The following is a 20,907-nucleotide window of genomic DNA, read 5'->3' on the forward strand; positions in this document are numbered from 1 at the left end:
TCTTTTTCTTTTATAAGAACCCTGGCAGTAAAATTTTAATGCTTGGTTTAATTGTATCTGACCTAGGTGATTATGTTAAAATTCCATTTTCAGTTAGTCTGTTTCTTTATGTTGAACATGAGTTCTATTTTGAAAGTGTTTTCATCTCTTGTTTTTGAGTCTGTTTATTTCTGTAATTTGAGTCTTACTCTCTGCTTTTTTTTTCCCCTTCTTTTTTTGAATAGGCTACCCCCATCATGCTCCAGAGGCTTATTTCCCATACTTCAGGAAACATAAGGTCACCACTATAATACGCCTCAACAAAAAACTGTATGATGCCAAACGATTTACAGATGCTGGATTTGAGCATTTTGACCTCTTCTTTGTTGATGGAAGCACACCTAGTGATACTATAGTTAAAACATTTCTAAATATTTGTGAAAATGCTGAAGGTGTTATAGCTGTTCATTGCAAAGGTATAGTGTAAAAACAATTTATATTACAAGTGATGCTTATAGTTACAGTTCCTGAGGTATTTTGCACTAGAATTCCATTATATCTAGTTATTAACATCTCTGCCAAACTGCAACTTTTTCATACAAATTCTTTCTGTGCTTCTGTTCTGCACTTCATCTTCTAATTTTTTTTAAGTTCCAGAAAAATCTTCCCAGCTGTTTCCAAGAATGAGGTTGGGGAAAGTGAGCTTGCCAATATTAACAGCTCTTTCTGCTAGAAAGTGTTAGTACTTTCACAGGATGCTTTTGAGGAGGAATTTGAAGTCCTGGCAAGGTTTATAGGTCTTTCTGAAAATACACATTTAAATATACCAAGTCATGAACTTTTGAAAATATCAATGCAGCTTTTTGAGGAGATTCCTCATAAAGTATGAGTGTTCTTCCAGAACCACAGAAATGTTCATGCCTCAGAAACCCTTTATCCTAGTTACACTGGGCATGCTCTGAATATCTGTTCCTCCAGTTAGACTTGCTAAGGAAAAGATATTCAGAGCATGCCCAATGCAGCTGGTATAAAGATGCAGTTTTCTGTGTTCCTAGAGGAACTATGTTTCCCTTTCCACACCACCTTTAATACTCTATCAGACATTTGTTCTCCACAAGCTTTGCCTCACTAGAGTACCTGATAATGCTGTGATTGAAGGAGAAAGGCCTTTTCTTAAACCATTTGCTTGGGACCTGCAGACTGCATTTTTCTTGCTCGATCTGCCATCCATTTGCTGCATGTTTAACAGGATTGTACTGTGAAGTGGGAGAATTAGTAAAAACATCATCTTGACTGTTGGGAGGCAAGTGCATACTCTTACTCTCCACTAAGTTGATAAATTTGGGCATATTGTTTAATCAATTATGCCTGATTATTGAACATCAGTGATACAAGTGCTTTGTTTTCATTGAAATTAAGATGTTCTTTGATATTCATTATACGAATGCTGTCTTGGCTACCTTATGTTCCTCAGCCTGCTCTTACTCTTGAGAAAGAGTAGAATGCTATAGCCAGTTCTTAAAGCTGGGCAAGGCATGGAAAGTGATGTGTGGTTGTCTTGGCTGTTGGGCTATACTGAAGATTTTGCACTGGTGTTGATCAGTTGCTTGTTAAATGAGAGAAGGTGATGTGTGGTTTGACATTTACAGCAGGTGATAGAGGAGAGGAGACACTTAGCTGGAGCTGTCCTCCTTTCCTTCTCATGTTTCCCAAGGTAAATAGAGCTGTTTTGAGGGCAAAGAATGTTCCTCATTCTGGAGTACTTTTTGCCTGTGTTGGCTAGTACGCAGACTTGCTTGTTGCAAAATTTGTCTTTTCATAGAATCATAGAATGGTTTGGGTTGGAAGGGACCTTAAAGATCACCTAGTTCCAACCCCCCTGCCACAGGCAGGGACACCTTTCCACTGGACCAGGTTGCTCAAAGCCTCGTCCAATCTGGCCTTGAACACTGCCAGGGAGGGGGCAGCCACAACTTTTCTGGGCAACCTGTTCGAGTGTCTCACTACCCTCACAGTAAAGAATTTCTTCCTAATACCTAATCTAAATCTACCCTCTTTCAGTTTAAAACCGTTCCCCCTCGTCCTGTCACTACTTGCCTGTTTTCATAGGAGAGGTGCTCCAGCCCTCTGATCATCTTCGTGGCCCTCCTCCTCTGGACTCGCTCCAACAGCTCCATGTCCTTCTTATGTTGGGGGCCCCAGAGCTGGATGCAGTACTCCAGGTGGGGTCTCACGAGAGCAGAGCAAAGGGGCAGAATCACCTCCCTCGACCTGCTGGCCACGCTGCTTTTGATGCAGCCCAGGATACAGCTGGCCTTCTGGGCTGCAAGCGCACACTGCGGCTCATGTTGAGCTTCTCGTCAACCATCACTGCCAAGTCCTTCTCCTCAGGGCTGCACTCAATCCATTCTCCAATCAGCCTGTATTTGTGCTTGGGATTGCCCCGACCCACATGCAGGACCTTGCACTTGGCCTTATTGACCTTCATGCGGTTCTCACGGGCCCACTTCTCAAGTCTGTGAAGGTCCCTCTGGATCGCATCCCTTCCCTCCAGCGTGTCAACCACACTGCGCAGCTTGGTGGTGTCAGCAAACTTGCTGAGGGCGCACTCAATCCCACTGTCCCATGTCGCTGACAAAGATGTTAAATGGGACCAGTCCCAATACCGACCCCTGAGGAACGCCACTCATCACTGGTGTCCACTTGGACATCGAGCCATTGACCATAACTCTTTTTCCTTGGCAACTAAAGTAAGAGATTAGTTAGAGGAGGGATTGGAAGATCAACTGGTTTCAGTGCAATGTATAATCAATTTGCAAGAAGGTGCTTTGAGAATTTTGGAAAAAAGCCAGCTCTTTTATCCCATGCATAAAAACATTCCTGTTCCCATATACATTTTTATAAGATAGGTAAATAAAGATAGATAGACTTACGTATGTTTGTAAAGTCGCTGGCTTTGGAAGATTACCTCACTCAAACAACATACGAACAATATGTTAGTAACCTTCTATATGGGAAAAACATTCAAAAGGTGAGTTGCACTTACCAAGTTTGACCAGTAACAGGTTTGTTTAATAAACTAGGCAAGTAACTATTTGTCCAAGTAACAATGTGTGTAGCTGCAGCAGATTCCAGATGAAGATGGGTATATAAAAGAAGCCATTCTTTTTCTTACACAGCTGGTCTTGGACGAACTGGCACACTTATTGCCTGTTATATTATGAAGCATTATCGGATGACAGCTGCTGAAACTATTGCCTGGATTAGAATAAATAGACCTGGTTCAGTGATTGGACCACAACAACACTTCCTTATGGAGTAAGTAGATTGACTATAAATGATTTAAAAAATAGATCTAGATGTCTTTTTTTTCTTCTTTTATTGTACACTTAATAATCTTTGGTGTTAATTTGTTGTGCTTTGGGCTTTTTTTTTCCATGTTATGATAGCAAACAGGCAGAACTTTGGACAGAAGGAGATATTTTCCGTGCAAAGTTGAAAGGAAACCGTAAAATTGCTGTAACAAGAATTCTGTCAGGAGTAGATGATATTTCAATTAATGACATGAGAAACAGGAGAACTATCCGAAAGGACATTGAACTGGTAACCATCCGAATATTGTGGTCTTGTAAAAGTTGTAACTGCTGTTGAGAATCTCTCAGGTTCTGAACAGACCTGTGGGTACAGTAAAACTATGTTAATGAGATTCTTTTTCTGTTTGCCCTTTTTGTGTCAAGGGATATGGGGGGACAGCAAGTATGAAAAATGAAGGGCAGTACACAGGTGAACTAGGAGCATCCTTATCATAATTTAGTAATTAGGTAAATATTGTAGAACAAAGAAAGTACTCATGATATACAATCAAAACCATTGTGATTTTGCTTTGGGTTGTCTCTTACTTCACTGTGTTTGTTTAAAGGGAAGGGATGAAAGGTTTTTTGCTCTTTTTAGTTTCTAAGTAATTGCAACTTCTATAATGCCTTTTGATGCTGCCTTTTAAAAAAAACGGTACTGCTGTCTTAAAAAGGCAAGTGAAGGAGGGAAATACTTGAGTGAAGATTGTGCTGTACCTAAGCAAAGATTTGATGTTTCCACTGTTTTAAAGGTAGACAACATTCTGATGCATGTAATTCATAACACCACTTAACAGTTTACAGGTTTAAAAGCAGCAAACAAACTGGAAAGAACAGAATTGTGGTTATGCAAGTGAATTTCCCTTGATTTTATGCTGGCAAACTTTCCTGTTGGGAAAATTCTAACTTCTAAGATGAAGTTAATTCTTAGTCTAAGTGTCTATATTTTAATCTTGTTCTATCCCTTCTCCGCCTTCGCTTATCCAGTACAGTGATGAAGATGAAACAAACTGCGTAACACAAGGTGATAAGCTTCGTGCTCTGAAAAGTAGAAGGCAGGCAAAAGCTCCAGCTGCATCTCCGCTAACGTAAGTCAGTTTCTGAACGTATAAATGCCAGAAATACTTTTATCCTCTTCTTTATGCATACTTCCCTTTGCCCCCAAAAGTTTGTTGCCAAGGCTGCTTTTACTCTTTTAAAACAAGCATGAGATTTCACTGTTTCTTTGAAGGCTTGGTGAGCACTAAAGAGGCAGGAGAACTTGGTTGAAGAACTGCATTACTCAGTTTCTAGTTTTCTGCATTGTTTTTGATTCCAGTAGTCTGTGCTTTACAAGCTCTCATAGTATTTCTGAATGCTTTTAGTTTTATCACAAACATTCCCTTGTCTTCCCTGTGGTAGTATAAAAATGGAAGAATATGGCTCCATGTGGTGGTGTTTGATCGGCTGAATTAAGTTACGCGCTGTTTTTTGAAGTAAAGTCAGCTACCTAAGGAGAAGAGTTTAAAGAATAATCTTTAGCTTCCTTTCATCTCCTCTTCCTTGAAGAGGAACTTCCACTAAATCTTGTGGGCTTTGGGATAATGGCTGGTAGATCTGGAAGGCAGGGAGTAGCACTATTTCAGTAAATAAATTCAAAAGAGTGCATTTCTGTCAGGGAAGCTGGTATGGTAGTCTCTTTGTTTTAGACAGCTACGGAACACCACCTGTAAAAGGAAGTCCGTAGTCACCTTTACATCTGTTGTAGCTTGTGGCAACTGTAGGTAGAAAAACCTTCTGTCTGCCCTTACATAAACTACGAGAGAATGCAAGACTTACAAGGTGTATCTGGATCTCATTTGATTGCTAAGGAAAGGAATGGTGACCCCTGGCTGTCAGATTTTTCCAAATAACACAGCATCAGAGTCACAGACCAAAGGCAACTTGGCTTTTGTTGTGCTGTCTTTCTGTAGGGGATGATGCTGCTAGCTGCTGGCCTTTTTTTTTTCCTTTTTCGTTTTTTTTTTCAAGACCAAACAGTGTCATCAGACTTCTAGAAAAAGTGGGAGGTATGTAGTAAGAATGTGCTGAAGGTAAAGGAATGTGTCTTTGGAAACCCTCACACATTGCTATGTATGAATTGGGCTTCTGTTTTAAAATATTCTCTTTTGTTCATGATCACATTTACACAGGCAATCATATAAGAAACAACAGATTCAGAACAAAGCCTGTACCCAACCGACATTAAAAAAACCCCAAAACACATCACCTCAGTTACTTCAAATAGCACAGTAAAAAACAGCTACCTTGCACATTAGTTTCTAAGACACATAGTGCCTTAGTTTCCACTTTGTAATATTTTTTCATGAAAGGTACTTTTAAGTCATGTAATAAAGGTTGTGTTATTTATCGTATGTTCCATAGAATGATTGTAGGCTGTATGATAATCTATTCAGAGCCATTGTCTTAATATGCGGAAAGCCTATCAACTATTAATATATTATGCCATTCATGAAGCATTCTGCAACGTGGCTGCTCTAATTAAAACGAGTTAGCTTGTACTTCTGTAGAGTTAAAATAATTGATCTAGAGCTTATAGTTGTTTTTTCTAGTGTGCATTGTGGCACAGGGAGTTGGAATTTCCCTCCTTCTGTTCCCCTGACTTATTTGTATGGTTTGCATCTTGTACTGAAATAATGTAGTGAAAAATGAAGGTATGACTTCTTACATTCTTCGTGTTACTATTATCAAACCAAAATATCACTAGGAATATTTAGGCACCCTACCTGAGTCAGAAGTCTTCCCTACTAGAAGAGGTGCCAGTCTTTTTCCCTTTTAGTTCAGACTGTTAAAAATAATTAATCTTGCAGTGAAATTGATTAATTTTACCTAAGCAAACAAAAAAAAGCTTCTAAATCCTCTATGTAGTTTTATTTCACAGAGAAGGGGAAAAAAAAAAGGCAAAACAAAAGCACCAGAGGCTGGAACAGTTAGTGCCTTTGAGAGCTAGAGGCATTGCTTACATTTTAAGTTGCAAGGGATTTGCGTATAATGTTTGTTAATGTTTATTGAAGTTGGTTGTATAAACTCTATATGCTTTGATGAATGGATACTTTGTATATGTTCTAATTAGCAGTATTCTGCACCTTTGGCAAAGGATTATGAATTAGCTTTTGCTACTTTGAACACAGGAAGGTAATATACCCCATCATCTTGGTGTTCACATAAATTGTTTGTTCCTACAAACTGATCTGTCTCTGATCTGATATTTTGGTATTAAAACATGTGATTTTGAAGTAGGATGTATGAATACAGCCTGATCAAACTGTGTAAGAGATGGCAGCAAGTGGTCAGAGTTGTACTGCTCCAGCATGCACTTATTTTCAGAAGAGTGATACAGACTTTCTTTAGAATAGATGACTTTAGTGAGGATTTCAGAAAATTTGCTTTGATTCCAGCAACATGTGGATACTACATTTGGCAGTTTATGGTTGCATGGATTGTTACAATCATAGAAAGTAAAAGATGCTTCGCAAAGGTTATAGAGCACTGTGCTGTTGTAGAACTTGAAACAAGCTAAAATGCACCAATAGCTTTTGCTTTTGAATTTTTGTTCATCTTTTCCTCCCCCTCCAACCCCTTTTTTAGATGGCTCCTAGCTATGCTGGTGTCTACACTGTGTAGCATTGTCATCTGGTGGATTGTATGTGGCTCCCTTCTGCCCAGCCTGCTATTCTGTCTAGATGGTTTAAGAACATAGTAACCATCAGGACCCCCTGAGAGAGAGCCACTGTGTAAGTGTCCCATTCCATTTCTCTACAATAGCTCACGCTTTCTGTCTAGTATGTCTCATAAATGCATGTTTTCATATCATGTTTCTTACTGGCTTTGTTGCAAGAGTCAATTTCACTGCTCTGGCTTTGTTGTATTTTTGTATGTATTATTTGGAATAACTGAGTGATTTTTATGGCTGGCTTGCAATACAAAAAGGTGCAAAGCTTTTATAATTAGATAATTTATAATTTTGAAGCCTTTCTTCTCTGCATGCTCCTGCAAATAAGCAAAACTATATTTGTAAAAAGTAAAAAGTACTGCTTTAAAATACAATCCTGTCTTTTGCATATTGCAAATGAAGATGTTAACTCCAGTTTTACTTTGAAATTCGTGAACTTTCAAAGGAGCTTAGTTTCCTACAGGATGGCTTTACTCACGTGAAATGCCAAGAATTAGAATATGTTAGAAACATCCACAGGTCTTTGATTTTACTAAGAGATTATAGTATTATATGCCATAAGAGGCAGTAAAATGGGACTTCTTTTTTCCTTTTTAACATAACAGAAGATGAGGCAGGTTGCAGTATTAGGTAAAGACTCACTTGTTTACCCAGCCAATCTAGTTTCATCTTCTTTTGTTCTCAATTATTTTTTTTTAGAGCTTTATGAGACTAGGTAAATCACTTCTTTGTGTTACTTGGATTCAGGAGCTGAGTAAAGCATTAAAAACATATTAGTTCATTGAGTACAGTTTTCACTCTTTCTCCACTCTGCTTTTGTGAGAGTGGTTGCAATGATTGCTGTGCCTTTCTTCCACTTAAAAGGTACAATGTTTTCATCAAATGACAACATCCATCTTTTGGCCAAACAAAACTTTGGCAGCACACCATACTGCCAGGAAACCCAAACAGGAACTTTTTGCTTGCTACTGTGTCTCCCTGGAGCTGTGCCACCACCACCACCCTCAAAGCGAAATGGTTACTTTGGGTGAATGCTTGAAACTTTGGTGCTCTCAGAGAAAGAATAGGTCAGAAAAAGTGTTTTACGCCAGAGTACTAAGTAAGAAGAGGCATTCTCTCCTGGCAAAACATTAAGGTTAAGAGTTTCCATCCTTCTTACCGTTGGCCTTGCAACTTTTTGTCCACACGTTTAAAAGGCCTGGGACTCCTTCAGCTACAGTAAATGACCTAATAACTAAAGAATGAGAACTGGGAGACTGTGGACAACCTAGTTATCCTGTTAGCCTTAGCTGAAGTCATCTTAATCTATTCTTTTGGAGAAAAAAAACCCCTAAAGATCTCTTTAGCTGGTTTTTTTTTCCATTGGTACCTAACTTTGCCAAAGAACATACTTAAGTGAGAGGCTTGTTTTCAAAGTTTTACGCTGAATGTAGCAGTATTTCTTGTCTCAGTGTTTTTTCAGAAGTCAGACCTCAGATTTCTAAACACAGACTAAAAAGCTAAACTGAAACAATCTGTCCTTTGTTTTCCTGTACTGTAAGATCAGTTTCACTCAACTATCATCCTTTCTTTCTCTTACGGTTTCTGTGTTCTGTCTAAAAACTCCCTTGCTAGAGGGAAAAAGAAAAGACTGTTTCATGTTGGTAAATGTGTCACAATGCAAGCAACTGGGTTACTGGTGCTGGCTGCCTCATATCCAGGATTGACAATCATACAATGTTGGTTTATATCTGGGAGGAGAAAATGCTTAAGCTTTTCTTAAAAGCTAGATTAACGTTCTCTCCATTATGCAGCTAGTGTCCTTTGTGTTTTAAGATCAGTCAGGATCGTGAATCTCTCCAGGCTAGCCTGGCATTCCTGTTGGCTGGAGCACTGTAGACTGAAGAGTACCCATCACTTGTTGCCTATCGATGACTTGGAACAGTGGTAGAGGTCTCAGGCCTATTTTCCTAAAAGCCATGAGGTCATGAAGGAGAAAGCAATATTGCATTTGACAGACCTCATAAAACAGGTAGCCTTGGCAAGAGTAAAATGCCCATCACAGGTCAGAGAAGACATGCTTCTGTGTAATCTCTCTTCCCTTCATCCCTCCCTAGGATACTGTAATCATTTTTCTTTTAAAAAAGCTTGTTGTGTGGATTGATTTCTCTCCAAGATATATTACCAAGATGTATTACCTTGCTGGCATTTCAAGTTTTGTGGATTTTGTCTTCGGTTGTGGGGTTTGGGCTTTTGTGTCCTGGTGGTGTACCTGTCCCCCCACCCCACTCGGAGTTAAATAGTGAAAAAAAGTTGTGAGCTATTTAAAAGCTGATGCTACTGACCCAAACAGTGTTCCATTTAAGCAGGTTTGGTTTTGTTTAAAGGCCAATATATTAGCTTGAATAAGAAAGTAGTGTATAAAATGGTGTGGTGTTTGGGGAGTGTATTAGGTTCAGAACTACCAAGTGATGCTTCCATTACAGATTAACTGGAGATGAAAAATTCTTACAATATATGTGTTACCTATTTTAGTAGCGTGGCTATTACAGCATCCTGTAGCCTGTGTTTAGGAAATGTTCTGCTTTTTCTTTTTTTTTTTTTAAAAAATCATATTTCATTGAGTTAGAAAAACTTTGTGTAGATCAGATGCACTTTCTGCTGATGTTTCTGGAAGTTGGTTGTTGTCATGTACAGCATGACATGCTATTTTACATGAACAGTTACAAAGCAGTGAGGTAGGTGTCCTGAGGATCTTACCCTTCTCTAATATAGTTTAGGATTGGTTTTGTGCTGAGATTTTGGGAGGACTTCCTCTACTGTGGCCTCATGTCATGTCCATTATAAAACCTATCAAACCCACTGTCAAGTGAGGCTGCTAGTCTAATTGTGTTAAATCAAAATTCCATGCATTAAAGGTAGTTTCTTCTCTTACCTTAAACATGTATGCAGTAGCATTCTAATAAAAGCTCTGGTAGCACTGTTACTGCTCCTAAGCTGACAGTTGTTGGGCCCAAAGGCAGCTCTGGGTGTTTAGTTGTAACACCATGTCAGACGATGGTGTAAATGGGACCTCGTCTGTCTTCCTTGAGGTGCTATCAGCCTTAGAAGTCCACAATTTTAGTCAGATTTAAACATGTCTGATCATTCAGCAAATGTTCAGTTCACAGGGATTTCCACTAATCTTTACTCTTGGGGAGCCGTGTGAAGTTGTGTATTGCTGAGATGTAAAAATGACATATCTACTGAAGAGCAGATGTTGTTAAAGGTTCTACCATGCTCACAGCTGGCTCTGAGCTGATCCCGTAAGCCAGCTCCTTCGCTCCCTACCCTTTGGTAGATACAGAAACCTTAAGAGGATAATGTTGTGGTTGGTTTGCTTTTAAGGTGCAGTTATATATGTTGACTGTTTTTATAAAAACATTACCATGTAGAAACTCTCTTCTTCTCTTTCTTTGTTTTGAACAGATAAAATGAAATTCTGTGGGAAGTAATGATTTACCTATGATATGTTGAAAAGACAAATATTTAAATCTTTGTGCAAGATGATATCTTTAACACTTCATAGTGTTTCAGTTCATATTATATAAATATATGGGTTTAAGCCATGTATACTGACCTGTTTTCTGAACTTCTGGTATCCAGAAAGAATGGACACCTGTAAGAGAAAGATTATAGCCGTTAGATCATGTTGCAATAATTCTTGCTTTCTTTTATATGTACATTACATGCATTTTATACAGAGAGACAGTATATATTTAAGGAGAAAACACGATTTTTCCATATTTCTGTCTGCATGAGCACTAATAAATCAGCATGTTCCATGATTTGGTCATGCTTATATTTTAGTGACTACGTGTTATACAGTTAAGCCAGCTCTGTTTCTGTCCATTCAGTCCTGGAAGTTGCTAGTGGCACAAATAAAAGGTACAATGAAAGTCTTTTTTTCACCACTGGTGTAATTTTTAAAGCTTAGTTGAAAGTGCAGTAGCCCAAATTTGTTCATATTGTATGACAACTGTGGCACTGAAAAGAGAATTTTAAGTTTTAGTATTAGAACTTGTTAGAACTGGTTTACAAGCACAATAGAAATTATAAAGTGAACTTCCTGGGTTTTGAACCTTTTCACCTTGAGCATGCAAGTAAGACAGATTTTTGTTAGAAGAATTTGTGTTCTCTACAGAAGTATGATATGATGTTGAAGGTATCTGGTTTTTGTTTTGAACCTCTCAAATAACCGATTCCTCCGACTTTGAATGTATTGTATTTACAGTAGAATTTGCTTTGCATTTTGATAGTACTTGCCATTACAATCTTGTCTCTTATCTCAGAGGAATGGAAGATGGTTTGGTTTGGACTTTTGCAAATCAAGTGACAAGATCTTCGAAGTCTGAAATATTAAGAGAGATTTGTTCAAGTAGAAATTTAAAATTCTTGAGCTTTGTGGTTCTGTAGTCATGTATTTGCTAAACAGTCTAGAAGTATGTGGTAAATAAGGCTGCTGATCTGTTTTATTGCTGTAAAGAATTTATTTTAGATTAAACTGTGTTCTCTCCAATGCATATTCTAATTCTGGTCTTAAACCTGTATAAAACAGTGAAAGCAAGGGGTTTTTTTTTCCATTTCTGTTTTTGGTGAATATGTTATGTGAGTATGAAAATACTCGTATTTTCTCCCATGCATGTCTGTCCACTTTTGCTCCATAAGCTACGTTTTATGTTCATATCTAGGATTCCTTGAAAATGGTTTCTTCAGGGTATTAATCAACTAGACTGCAGTTTATATAATAATGAAGTTTTTGATTTCTGGTCTAATATAATCTGCTGATACAGATGAACTCAGTGAAGCCACTGAAAATTAGAGTCCAATAACAGCAGGGGAATAAACAGTAATAGCTAAGTTACTCTTAGCTCTGAATCTCTAAACTGATGCATAGTGTTATAGTTGGAAACTTCCACAGATGGTATGACTAGGGAATAGATGTATAAAATGTTGCACTAAACAGATATCTGTGGACTCCATTGACAGTTGTCACTTTTTGTCTCTGTAGTATCATAAATTCACTACAAGTATTTAGGAATACACAAGACATGGTCTCCCTGTGAACCAGTTGGCTGGTGGCTAAAAATAGTTGTTTGCATTTAACAGTCTGGAGTTCTTTTGTTACAGATGTAAGCAACACCAGGATTTATCTGCCTGTTTAGGAAATAGTCAATATATTAATAGAATCATAGAATCATGGAATGATTTGGGTTGGAAGGAACCTTAAAGATCATCTAGTTCCAACCCCCCTGTCACAGGCAGGGACACCTTTCCACTAGACGAGGTTGCTCAAAGCCTCATCCAACCTGGCCTTAAACACTGCCAGGGAGGGGCAGCCACAACTTCTCTGGGAAACCTGTGCCAGTGTCTCACTACCCTCACACGAAAGAATTTCTTCCTAGTATCTAATTTAAATCTGCTCTCTTTCAGTTTTAAACCATTCCCCCTCATCCTATCACTACATGCCCTTGTAAAAAGCCCTTCTCCTGCTTTCCTGTAGGCCCCCTTCAGGTACTGGAAGGCTGCTAGAAAGTCTCCCCAGAGCCTTCTCTTCTCCAGGCTGAACAGCCCCAACTCTCTCAGCCTGTCTTCACAGGAGAGGTGTGCTCCAGCCCTCTGATCATCTTTGTGGCCCTCCTCTGGACTCGTTCCAACAGCTCCATGTCCTTCTTATGTTGGGGTCCCAAGAGCTGGATGCAGTACTCCAGGTGGGGTATCACAAGAGCAGAGTAGAGCGGGGAGAATCACCTCCCTTGACCTGCTGGCCACACTTCTTTTGATGCAGCCCAGGATACAGTTGGCCTTCTGGGCTGCAAGTTCACACTGCCTGCTCATGTTGAGCTTATTGTTCTAGAGTCTTCCAGAGAAGCAGTTGAGCACAACCAGCATGTAAAGCTGAGTTTTGAGTATGGTGTAGTAATTCCCTGTAAGCACAAAATGCCAACATATGCAATGATTTTCCTAGTCTACTGTATTTGAAGGGTCTTTCTCTTGGTTAATTGCCGGAGATTTAGACTTTGATCTTCACAAATTGAATTACTTGGGTTTTTTTCTGATTTCTTTTCTGTGTCAGTCTGGAAAATAATGTATGTTTTTGTTGCATACTTCAGATTTTCTCCTCTTTTTGTTTTTTTTGCAGTAATTTAAAATACAATTTCTTAGCTTTTTGTCTTCCAAAAACCTAACAGGGAATTCAAAACCACTAATTTAATCCATTCCTTGAAAGCGAAAAAAAAAAACCAAACAAAAAACAAACCAACAAAACAAACTGCTATGCTCCTAATGAAACAACTTGTACTACCATAATTATAACAAGGATGTTACAAAGAGAAGGATGTCTTTCAGACAGAACAATTTGCTTTTCAGAATGATTTGTGAAAAGCCAGCTGATACTTGTTAGCTCTGCTGCAACGGAAATATCCTCTTTTCAGTGTTTTTCTAGAAACTTTCAGGTTTTATAATCTTTCTTTTTTCCTACTCTTTTCAGAGTAATTCTGCAGTCCAGTGTTCAGAAAAATAAAACCTCTGAACCTAGCATTTCTGACAGTACAGACATTACTAAAAGAACTACCAGGTCTGCTGCAAGAAAAAACAGTTTAAAAAGGTGAGATTTAACCTCTTTATGGATCCAGTAACTGTTCTCTAGGCAAATACTTTGAGCTGGCATATCCATTGCTGACAGGAGCTTTTGCCACAGTTCAACTCCTCCTCCTAGCAATGGGAAATGAGAAACAATTTTATGGTTTATGTCATGTACTGAGAATATCTGGAACCTTAAATCTTATGTCATTTTTTTTATGTTGCTCAGTCTTTCAACTTTGAGAATTTTATTTATATAATAAATAATATTATTTTTATTTATTTATGTAATTCCTAATGTCAGTCAGAATTACTGAAGGTGAGGGATTTCAGGAACCAAAAAAAGCCTTTCTTTACCTAACCTCTGCCTGGAGTAAGAGGTGGAAAAGTTGTTCATATCATTAAGTCAATTATTAGTATATGAAGTGAAAACTAAGAGGAATTTGATGGACAACTGAAATGCAGTAGCAGTGGAGAGGTGAAGTGTATAAAATGCATGTGTATACTGGTATGAGATTTTGTACTGAGAGTGTGACCTGAACCTGTTTGGTAAAGCTTAATGAAATTTTAAATTCTGATGGATTCATGCAAGACCAAAAGTGCCTTTCGGCCCAGAAGCATATGGCCACACTACTGCTATGTTTCTTTGTGTGTGCATGTGTTCATGCCCCTCTACAGCAGCTCTCCAGGTCATTCAAAGATGAGCCTGCCAGTGTAGCTTAAAACAATTTCAAAGCAATTTCCAGTGGTTACAATTGAAAATAATTTGTCTTGTGCTTATAGTGAAAAACTTTTGAATGGATCTGTCAGGTGCTGAGGAGACTTACTTTTGTTGGGAAGAGTAAAAGGTGGCAAATAACATAAAAATTACATAGCTTGGTTTATAAAAATTGCTGAAAATTCCAAGTTCTTGTGCAGTTTTTTCCTCACAGACCTTTTCTCTCCCCTTTCTCATCCTACCTTGAAGGTATCAAGAGTTATGAAAAATTCACTCTACCAGGCAATGAAAATAGTCTTTAATAGTAGACTGCAGTAAATTCTAGTCAGAGAATTTTTAGCAGTGGCTATATGAATTACATGTTGATTCGTTTAAAAATATGTTAAAAATAATATCTTTTTCCTGAAATGCATGTTTTACTAAAAATTTGAACTATTTATCAGGGTTTTCCTGTTTGATTGGTTGTTTTTTTCCTCCATTGTGCATCTTTTTCACCATGTCAGTTTTGGTCCAAACAGATTGATGGGATTCTTCCTGCTGTTTTTATTCTTCGTGCTTCTCCCAGTTTTAAGTTCCTTGCAACTCTTGGTAGCTGTGTACATCCACGTGGGTAATTGAACAGAGATTTTCAGTTCCTGGAAAACACACACCTTCAAGTTGACCTTTGTGTTGTGTGAGATGAGAATACCTATCCTTAGGAGGAAACGACATCCCTAAAATAGAGTTCATAGAAGATTTCAGTTATTTTTAAAGAAATCCTTTAGGTGTGTTGCCAGATACACGACTCTGAGGACCAAGGATCAGGTTGATCTCAAACTTCATAAACTACTTCATTTTTTAAGGGATTTTCTAAAACTTCTACTCCAAATATTTCATTCCATATACAGTTTCTTTTCTTGTAACTTTTGAGGTCAAAGAATTTCCTTCACTTTATGTTTGGATCCAAGAATCAAATTTGTTCTAAATAGTTATGTCACAGTTCTGGAATTCTTAATTATCTTGTCATCTGAGGGGCTGATTGGGTGCTGGTCCCTCTAAAGGGTATTTCAGTAGGACTGTAAAATTTCATGGACTTTAGAATGTAGTACCTTGTTGTTAATCTTGTAGGTGTCTTTTTATTTTTCTGGTAGCATTTGGCAAAACCTCACTCATTTTTTTAAGCATCCCTTTGGTTTTTAATCTCTTTTAAGTTGATTTTAATTTCTTGAAGTCTGTGCAGTTTGCATTACCTCATAGTGCTCAAATTGATTGACCTATTCCAGATCAAATGGATTGCAGGGTAAAGGAGAATAATTATTATTACAAAATTGAGATCATGCCCTAACCAACATCTGTCTTTGTCAAGAGCTTGTTGCCTTCTCTGAACTTCCAACATTACTGTGTACTTTTATGCGTTCATTTTCTTGTCTGATATGTTCCAGTGGAAACATCTTGCAGTATTTTTTACATTAATCTTATTTGTTCATGCTCTAGGTCATTTTAGTTAATTCTTGCTGTAGATAAATCACATTTGTGACCCATCCCAACGCAGTATAATCTGCAGAGCGGAGTAATTCATTTACCATTTCATCCTTCAAACTGTTGGAGACACTATCATAGAATGCCCCCAGAATGATTTTTCAGCCAAAACAGCCATTTACAACTAAAACACTCTATTCTGGCTTTGCAAAGATAATTTAGGGAATTTCAGTCCTATTCCTAACAGTCACTGCATTTCCTTTGTGGAACATCTCTAGATGCCAGCTGCCATCTACAGAAGACCAGTACTGGTGGATGTAGCACATTATATCTTGTGATTAAATAACACTGTTGAACTGCAAGAAATCGCATTACTAGAGTGTTATCCACAGTCTTTTTCTGTGGATGCCCTTGTTTCTCCAGTTAAGACGTCTTCCTTGTAAACCTGCCAATTACGGAGAAGTTTGTGTTTGTATTTTAACAAGGTGCATACATCGGATCCAAACCAACTGAATCATAGTAAGACGCAAATGAAACCATCTTTTCCATGTTACCACACATAACAGAATTAGGATTCTGTATATAGTAAATAGTTGAGTAGATATGAAATCTTGAGTGGTGAAGGAATTTTAGTAGGTAGAGGTGCTTAAGGAAATGCACGTTAAATTACTATGAAAAAATCAGTGGGAGTATGGGGGAAAATGTATGAGAAATGAATCATATAGATTCCTTTACTTCTTTTAACCAGAGAGATATATCACAAAAACTAACAAAGATTAATATGCTTTTAAAATCTCATATGCATTTGCTTTGCTGGGAATTGTAAAGCAGCCTTCTGCACCCTTGTTAAAACACTGAGAACTACCTGCAGCATTTCAGAGCTTGTCCATATGTAATCTAAATCTAGCTTTAAAAAAATTAATGTTTCTTTACTATTCTTTCTACTTTTCCTACAGTCTGATGCTTCAGAGGGAGAGAAAGAAAAGGAATGCTTTACAGCAAATGTGCTTAATGAAATTGTGGTACTCTGAATCCTCTGTTGTGTTTCTGTATGGAACGGAACCTTTCTTCATATTGTCTGTGATCAGACCAGTCCATGCTTTCTTTACAACCAATATTTTTATCTTCTGTTTCTTTCTTTGAAGTATTGTTTGCTCATTTTACCTTGCCAGAAATGTTTGCTTGAAATACATATTGAGTACATATTTAACTTTTTTCCTCAAATATGTTTTATTTTAGCGGCCAATCCGTCCCAAGGACTAGAACAGTATTACGTTAAATTTCAAATAAGCAACGAGTGTTTAAGAGGATATTCAGGAATGAAGGGGATGCGACTAGAGGGGACTTTATGCAATTCAAGGAAAATTACCTTGGCTCCATTTTTTCAGCAAAAGTGAAACAGAAGAATCTCTTCCATACTTGTAGAATAAAATGAACTGTCAACATGCTCAGTAGACACTTTCCTAATGTATTAACGCTTCCTCAAACAAAACCAACAAAATCTGTGTACATTTAGACTCAGGTGTAAATACTTCAGCTCTCTATTATAAAGAGGGCTTGCTAGTATGTATGATGCATGTGTATAAATTGTGATGGCAATCACTTAGCTGCTGACCACCAGCAATGAACAGATGGTGGGAGCTTTTACATATATAAATCTGTGTTGTCCATTCACACTGGGCTTGGTTCTCCACTTGAGAGTGAATATAAACCACAAAAGCTTTTTTCTTACAGTATTGGTACTCTTCTGTGTTAATTGGCTATTCTTTCTTATTTTGTATGAAGTTTTTTATGAAGCCACAGTATTGAGTACACAAAGTAACTATTGTCCACCAAAGAGTGCTTTATTTTCAAAGCTTGTGTGGCTTATTTTGAAAAAACTAACTATAAGCAATTAACTTGTTTTTAATAGTAATAGATTTTTAGTTGTTCACAACCGATGGCTCTTTTCACTAGTTGTAATTCCTTTAAATCTGGTATGATTTTAAGGGGGAGGAAAACCAGCTTACCATTTAAAGCAGTGCTGTCATATTAAAGTGTCATTACTGTTTCTTTTCTTACCTTCAAGTCTTTCTAGGTGAAACTTTAGATTACCATATCTAAAAGGTAAGAATTTTTCCTGAGTTTTATTGGTACACTTGATAACATGTGGATGTCACTGTTTTTTAGCTTTGAGACACTACAGCTTACCTCTGTTAAAAAGCAGTGTAATTTTTAGAGTAATCTGAGACTGAAACTTTCATCCACTACAAGACTGTCTTCAAACACCGGCAGCGTTTTTTCCCTACCACTTTTCACATTATGAAATCTCAAAGCTGGCTTTGCAGTGATGTACCCTTGTCTGCCAACTGAAGTTTATAGCTGCATATCCCTCAGATGAGGACTGTTACCACATAGCCTTAAATGTGATACACTTATCTGTTGATTTAGTGACTCTTTACAGTAGAAAGCAGAAGAAATGGAGAAATCTGAAATGTAAGCAATGGAATAACTGAAGTTTTTAAAGACACTGATTACCTCTGCAAGGGGAAGAATTTTCTTTTCATGAATGTAAACAGGCAAGTTCAGTGACTAGTTTCAATCTACATCCTTTAAATTAAAATTAAGCTTTCTGTTTGGCTGGTGATTTTTCAGTGCTAATATGAATGACCACATATTGGCTTGAAAACACTTGGTGGCAAGAGCATCATGAGTTGGAGGGGAAGCAGGATGTGAAGTGTAAGTAAGCTTACAGGTAGCATCCGTGAGTTTGGATAGGCAAAATTTGCAGTAAGGAATACAGAGAAAACAAAGAGGCTTGTATGTTGCAAAATAAAGGACCATTGAGGCTTAGACTCCAAATATTTTTTGCTCTTGTCTTAACCTTCACCCTCACCATCATTTTCTTCTAGATGAAAAGCACCTAAAAGAGAGGGACAGAATTCACCCTGATACAGTGATTAAAATTTCTTCTCTTTTTTTTTTTAAGTAAGACACTTGCCCAAAAGCTGAAGTACAGGTAAGCACAATAGTAGGTATATTGTGCAAATATTAATCTGTGTTTATTTTTGAAGAAAATTCTTATCTTGGAAGAAGGCAGAAGGGATGAAACTAATGAAGCCAAGAGGGTGAGAGTCAAAACAAGAAAGGTTTAGTAATATTTACTGTGTTTGGCTTTGCCCTTCTCTCAGCCGAGCTTCCTCTCTTAGCAGCTTTGTTTTTAACCTAAAAACAATCAGTCTATTTGAAACTCCTTCCAAATTTCAAATTGGAATTTGCCTTTTTTAAAGTAACCAGTAGAGCCATTAGCACTTTCAGGTTCATCAGAATTAAATTTGCATAAAACAAGTGCACAAACATACACAATAGCAACTCTAGCGATACCAAAACTGCATGTTTGGCTTGAATGTGTTTCATGATACCCCTTTCACCATCCAGCATCTTAGTGAGAAACACATAAATGTCAAAGGGATTTTACAGTTGAACACTCTGAACAGCCTTATACAGAGAATTAACTCATTACCTCATTGTGTCCCATCTAATTGTATTGCTTAGTTTGTTGTTCTGAATTTTTAGCACTTTGTCTAGCATTTTTATTATACCATACCAAAGCTGTCTTAAGTACAAGAATGAAGAGTGGGCATGGGTGAGGGACTCCCTGGTTTCTAAATATTGTTTGAATTGTAAACTATTGTGTGCCAAAATGGAATGTGCAGCAGCAGCTGCATCACTGTTGCACCACAGAGCAACTGAAGAAAGTTATTTCTGCTGTCATCAGTCAGGAGTTTTTCCTTAGAAATTCTTTCCCCTCTTTCAAATACATGACAGATGGATTCTCTCTTGATCTCTTACTCAAAAATATGCAACATACTCAAAAGCTGTAGCATCTTGGGTCAAATTGCTAGCTTCCATTACAGCATCAGCAGCTTAACTCAGATGTTAACCCAGACCTTGTCTTCTTGCCCCCCAGTATGACAACAGAGGAAGTGCTGCTGATTTAAAACAGAAAAATAAGATTTGTAGAGACTCATGCATTAAAATGGGGAAAAAAAAAGAAAAATGTGATGTTCACCAGTTTGTTGCACTGTTTTTATATTAATGGTTTGCAGACTGTTTGTCTTGCATAAACTCATGTACAGACTATCAAGATCTAAAAGTTCTTGACTAATCAGTACTGTTCATCCTGATGATTTTTAAATTGTATATTTCTAATCATATTTTTTTAACTTGGATTGACAGAATGGGAGTTTATTTTGCTGAAGGTATTTTTAAGATAAAGCTTCATATTATCTTGTAATATTAAGTAGTTCAGTATGCATTTGTGTCTCATTTGAAAATGCTGCATATTGTATTTGATTTTATACAAAATACTGAATAGTGAGAATTGTAAACATGAATTGTGTAAAATTAAAAATAACAATCAGTTTTTCTCACTTTTATTTCCAGCATTCTAAAAGAATTCAGCACAAAACCATCGTATCTGTACCACACTGACTCATATGTGCTCTGAAAAATAATGCAAGAATCTCAGTTGCCTGAAAACCTTTAATTAAAGCACAAATCCGTAGAACATATACTCTAATTTCAAAAATAGAGAACTTCTGGCTCTACATTTCAGAGGACTCACTTGGAAAACAATAGTAATTGTATTTGAATTGTTGGGATACTGATACCTAGTAACAGTAAAAAACATGGATGGGGCTCTAGTTAATGTTTCCTTCCTCTATGATCATATAGTACTCATTTTTGGAAACAGGCATTGTATTAAATACTATACACTTTGATACTTACCATGAAGGTGAAGGTTTCTCAAAAGTAAAAACTAAATTTTCAGGAACACTTCTTTTTTGCATGAGAGTTGATAGTGGTTAAGTGTAGTCTTTTTAAAAAAAATCCAAACACAAGAGCAAAAAATATTGACCAACTCAAATACTTCTAATCACCCATACCTTACCTGCATTAGAAAATGCAGAATTTGCACCCCCCAAGCAGAGCCTGTTTGACAAGCAAGTAAACTTTCACTTGCTCCAAAGATATGGTTTTATGGTTGGAAAAATCTGTGTTCATCTGTTGTAAGGTGATCCTTTCTAAACTTAAATGAATGTTTA

At 37.4% G+C, this 20,907-nt stretch overlaps 1 protein-coding gene across 5 annotated transcripts in view; it reads left to right on the forward strand.

Annotated features, from left to right (window-relative positions):
- Positions 1–20,134, forward strand: part of CDC14B (cell division cycle 14B) — a 54,232-nt gene extending 34,098 nt beyond the window's left edge. Inside the window, exons 9-14 of one of the 5 annotated variants that reach the window (XM_068422377.1) lie at positions 225–455; positions 3,159–3,297; positions 3,429–3,582; positions 4,320–4,420; positions 6,960–7,105; positions 16,777–20,134. In XM_068422377.1, the coding sequence (XP_068278478.1) occupies positions 225–455; positions 3,159–3,297; positions 3,429–3,582; positions 4,320–4,420; positions 6,960–7,071 (737 nt within the window). In that variant the 3' untranslated portion in view covers positions 7,072–7,105; positions 16,777–20,134. Of the gene's footprint in view, positions 1–224; positions 456–3,158; positions 3,298–3,428; positions 3,583–4,319; positions 4,421–6,959; positions 7,106–13,552; positions 13,670–16,776 lie in introns of those variants that run through there. The other 4 variants (XM_068422378.1, XM_068422376.1, XM_068422379.1 and 1 more) reach the window with 4 other exon arrangements.
- The last annotated feature ends 773 nt before the right edge of the window (positions 20,135–20,907 follow it).

The sequence above is a fragment of the Nyctibius grandis genome, chromosome Z, assembly GCF_013368605.1.
Source record: "Nyctibius grandis isolate bNycGra1 chromosome Z, bNycGra1.pri, whole genome shotgun sequence".
NCBI classification, from domain to species: Eukaryota; Metazoa; Chordata; class Aves; order Nyctibiiformes; family Nyctibiidae; genus Nyctibius; species Nyctibius grandis.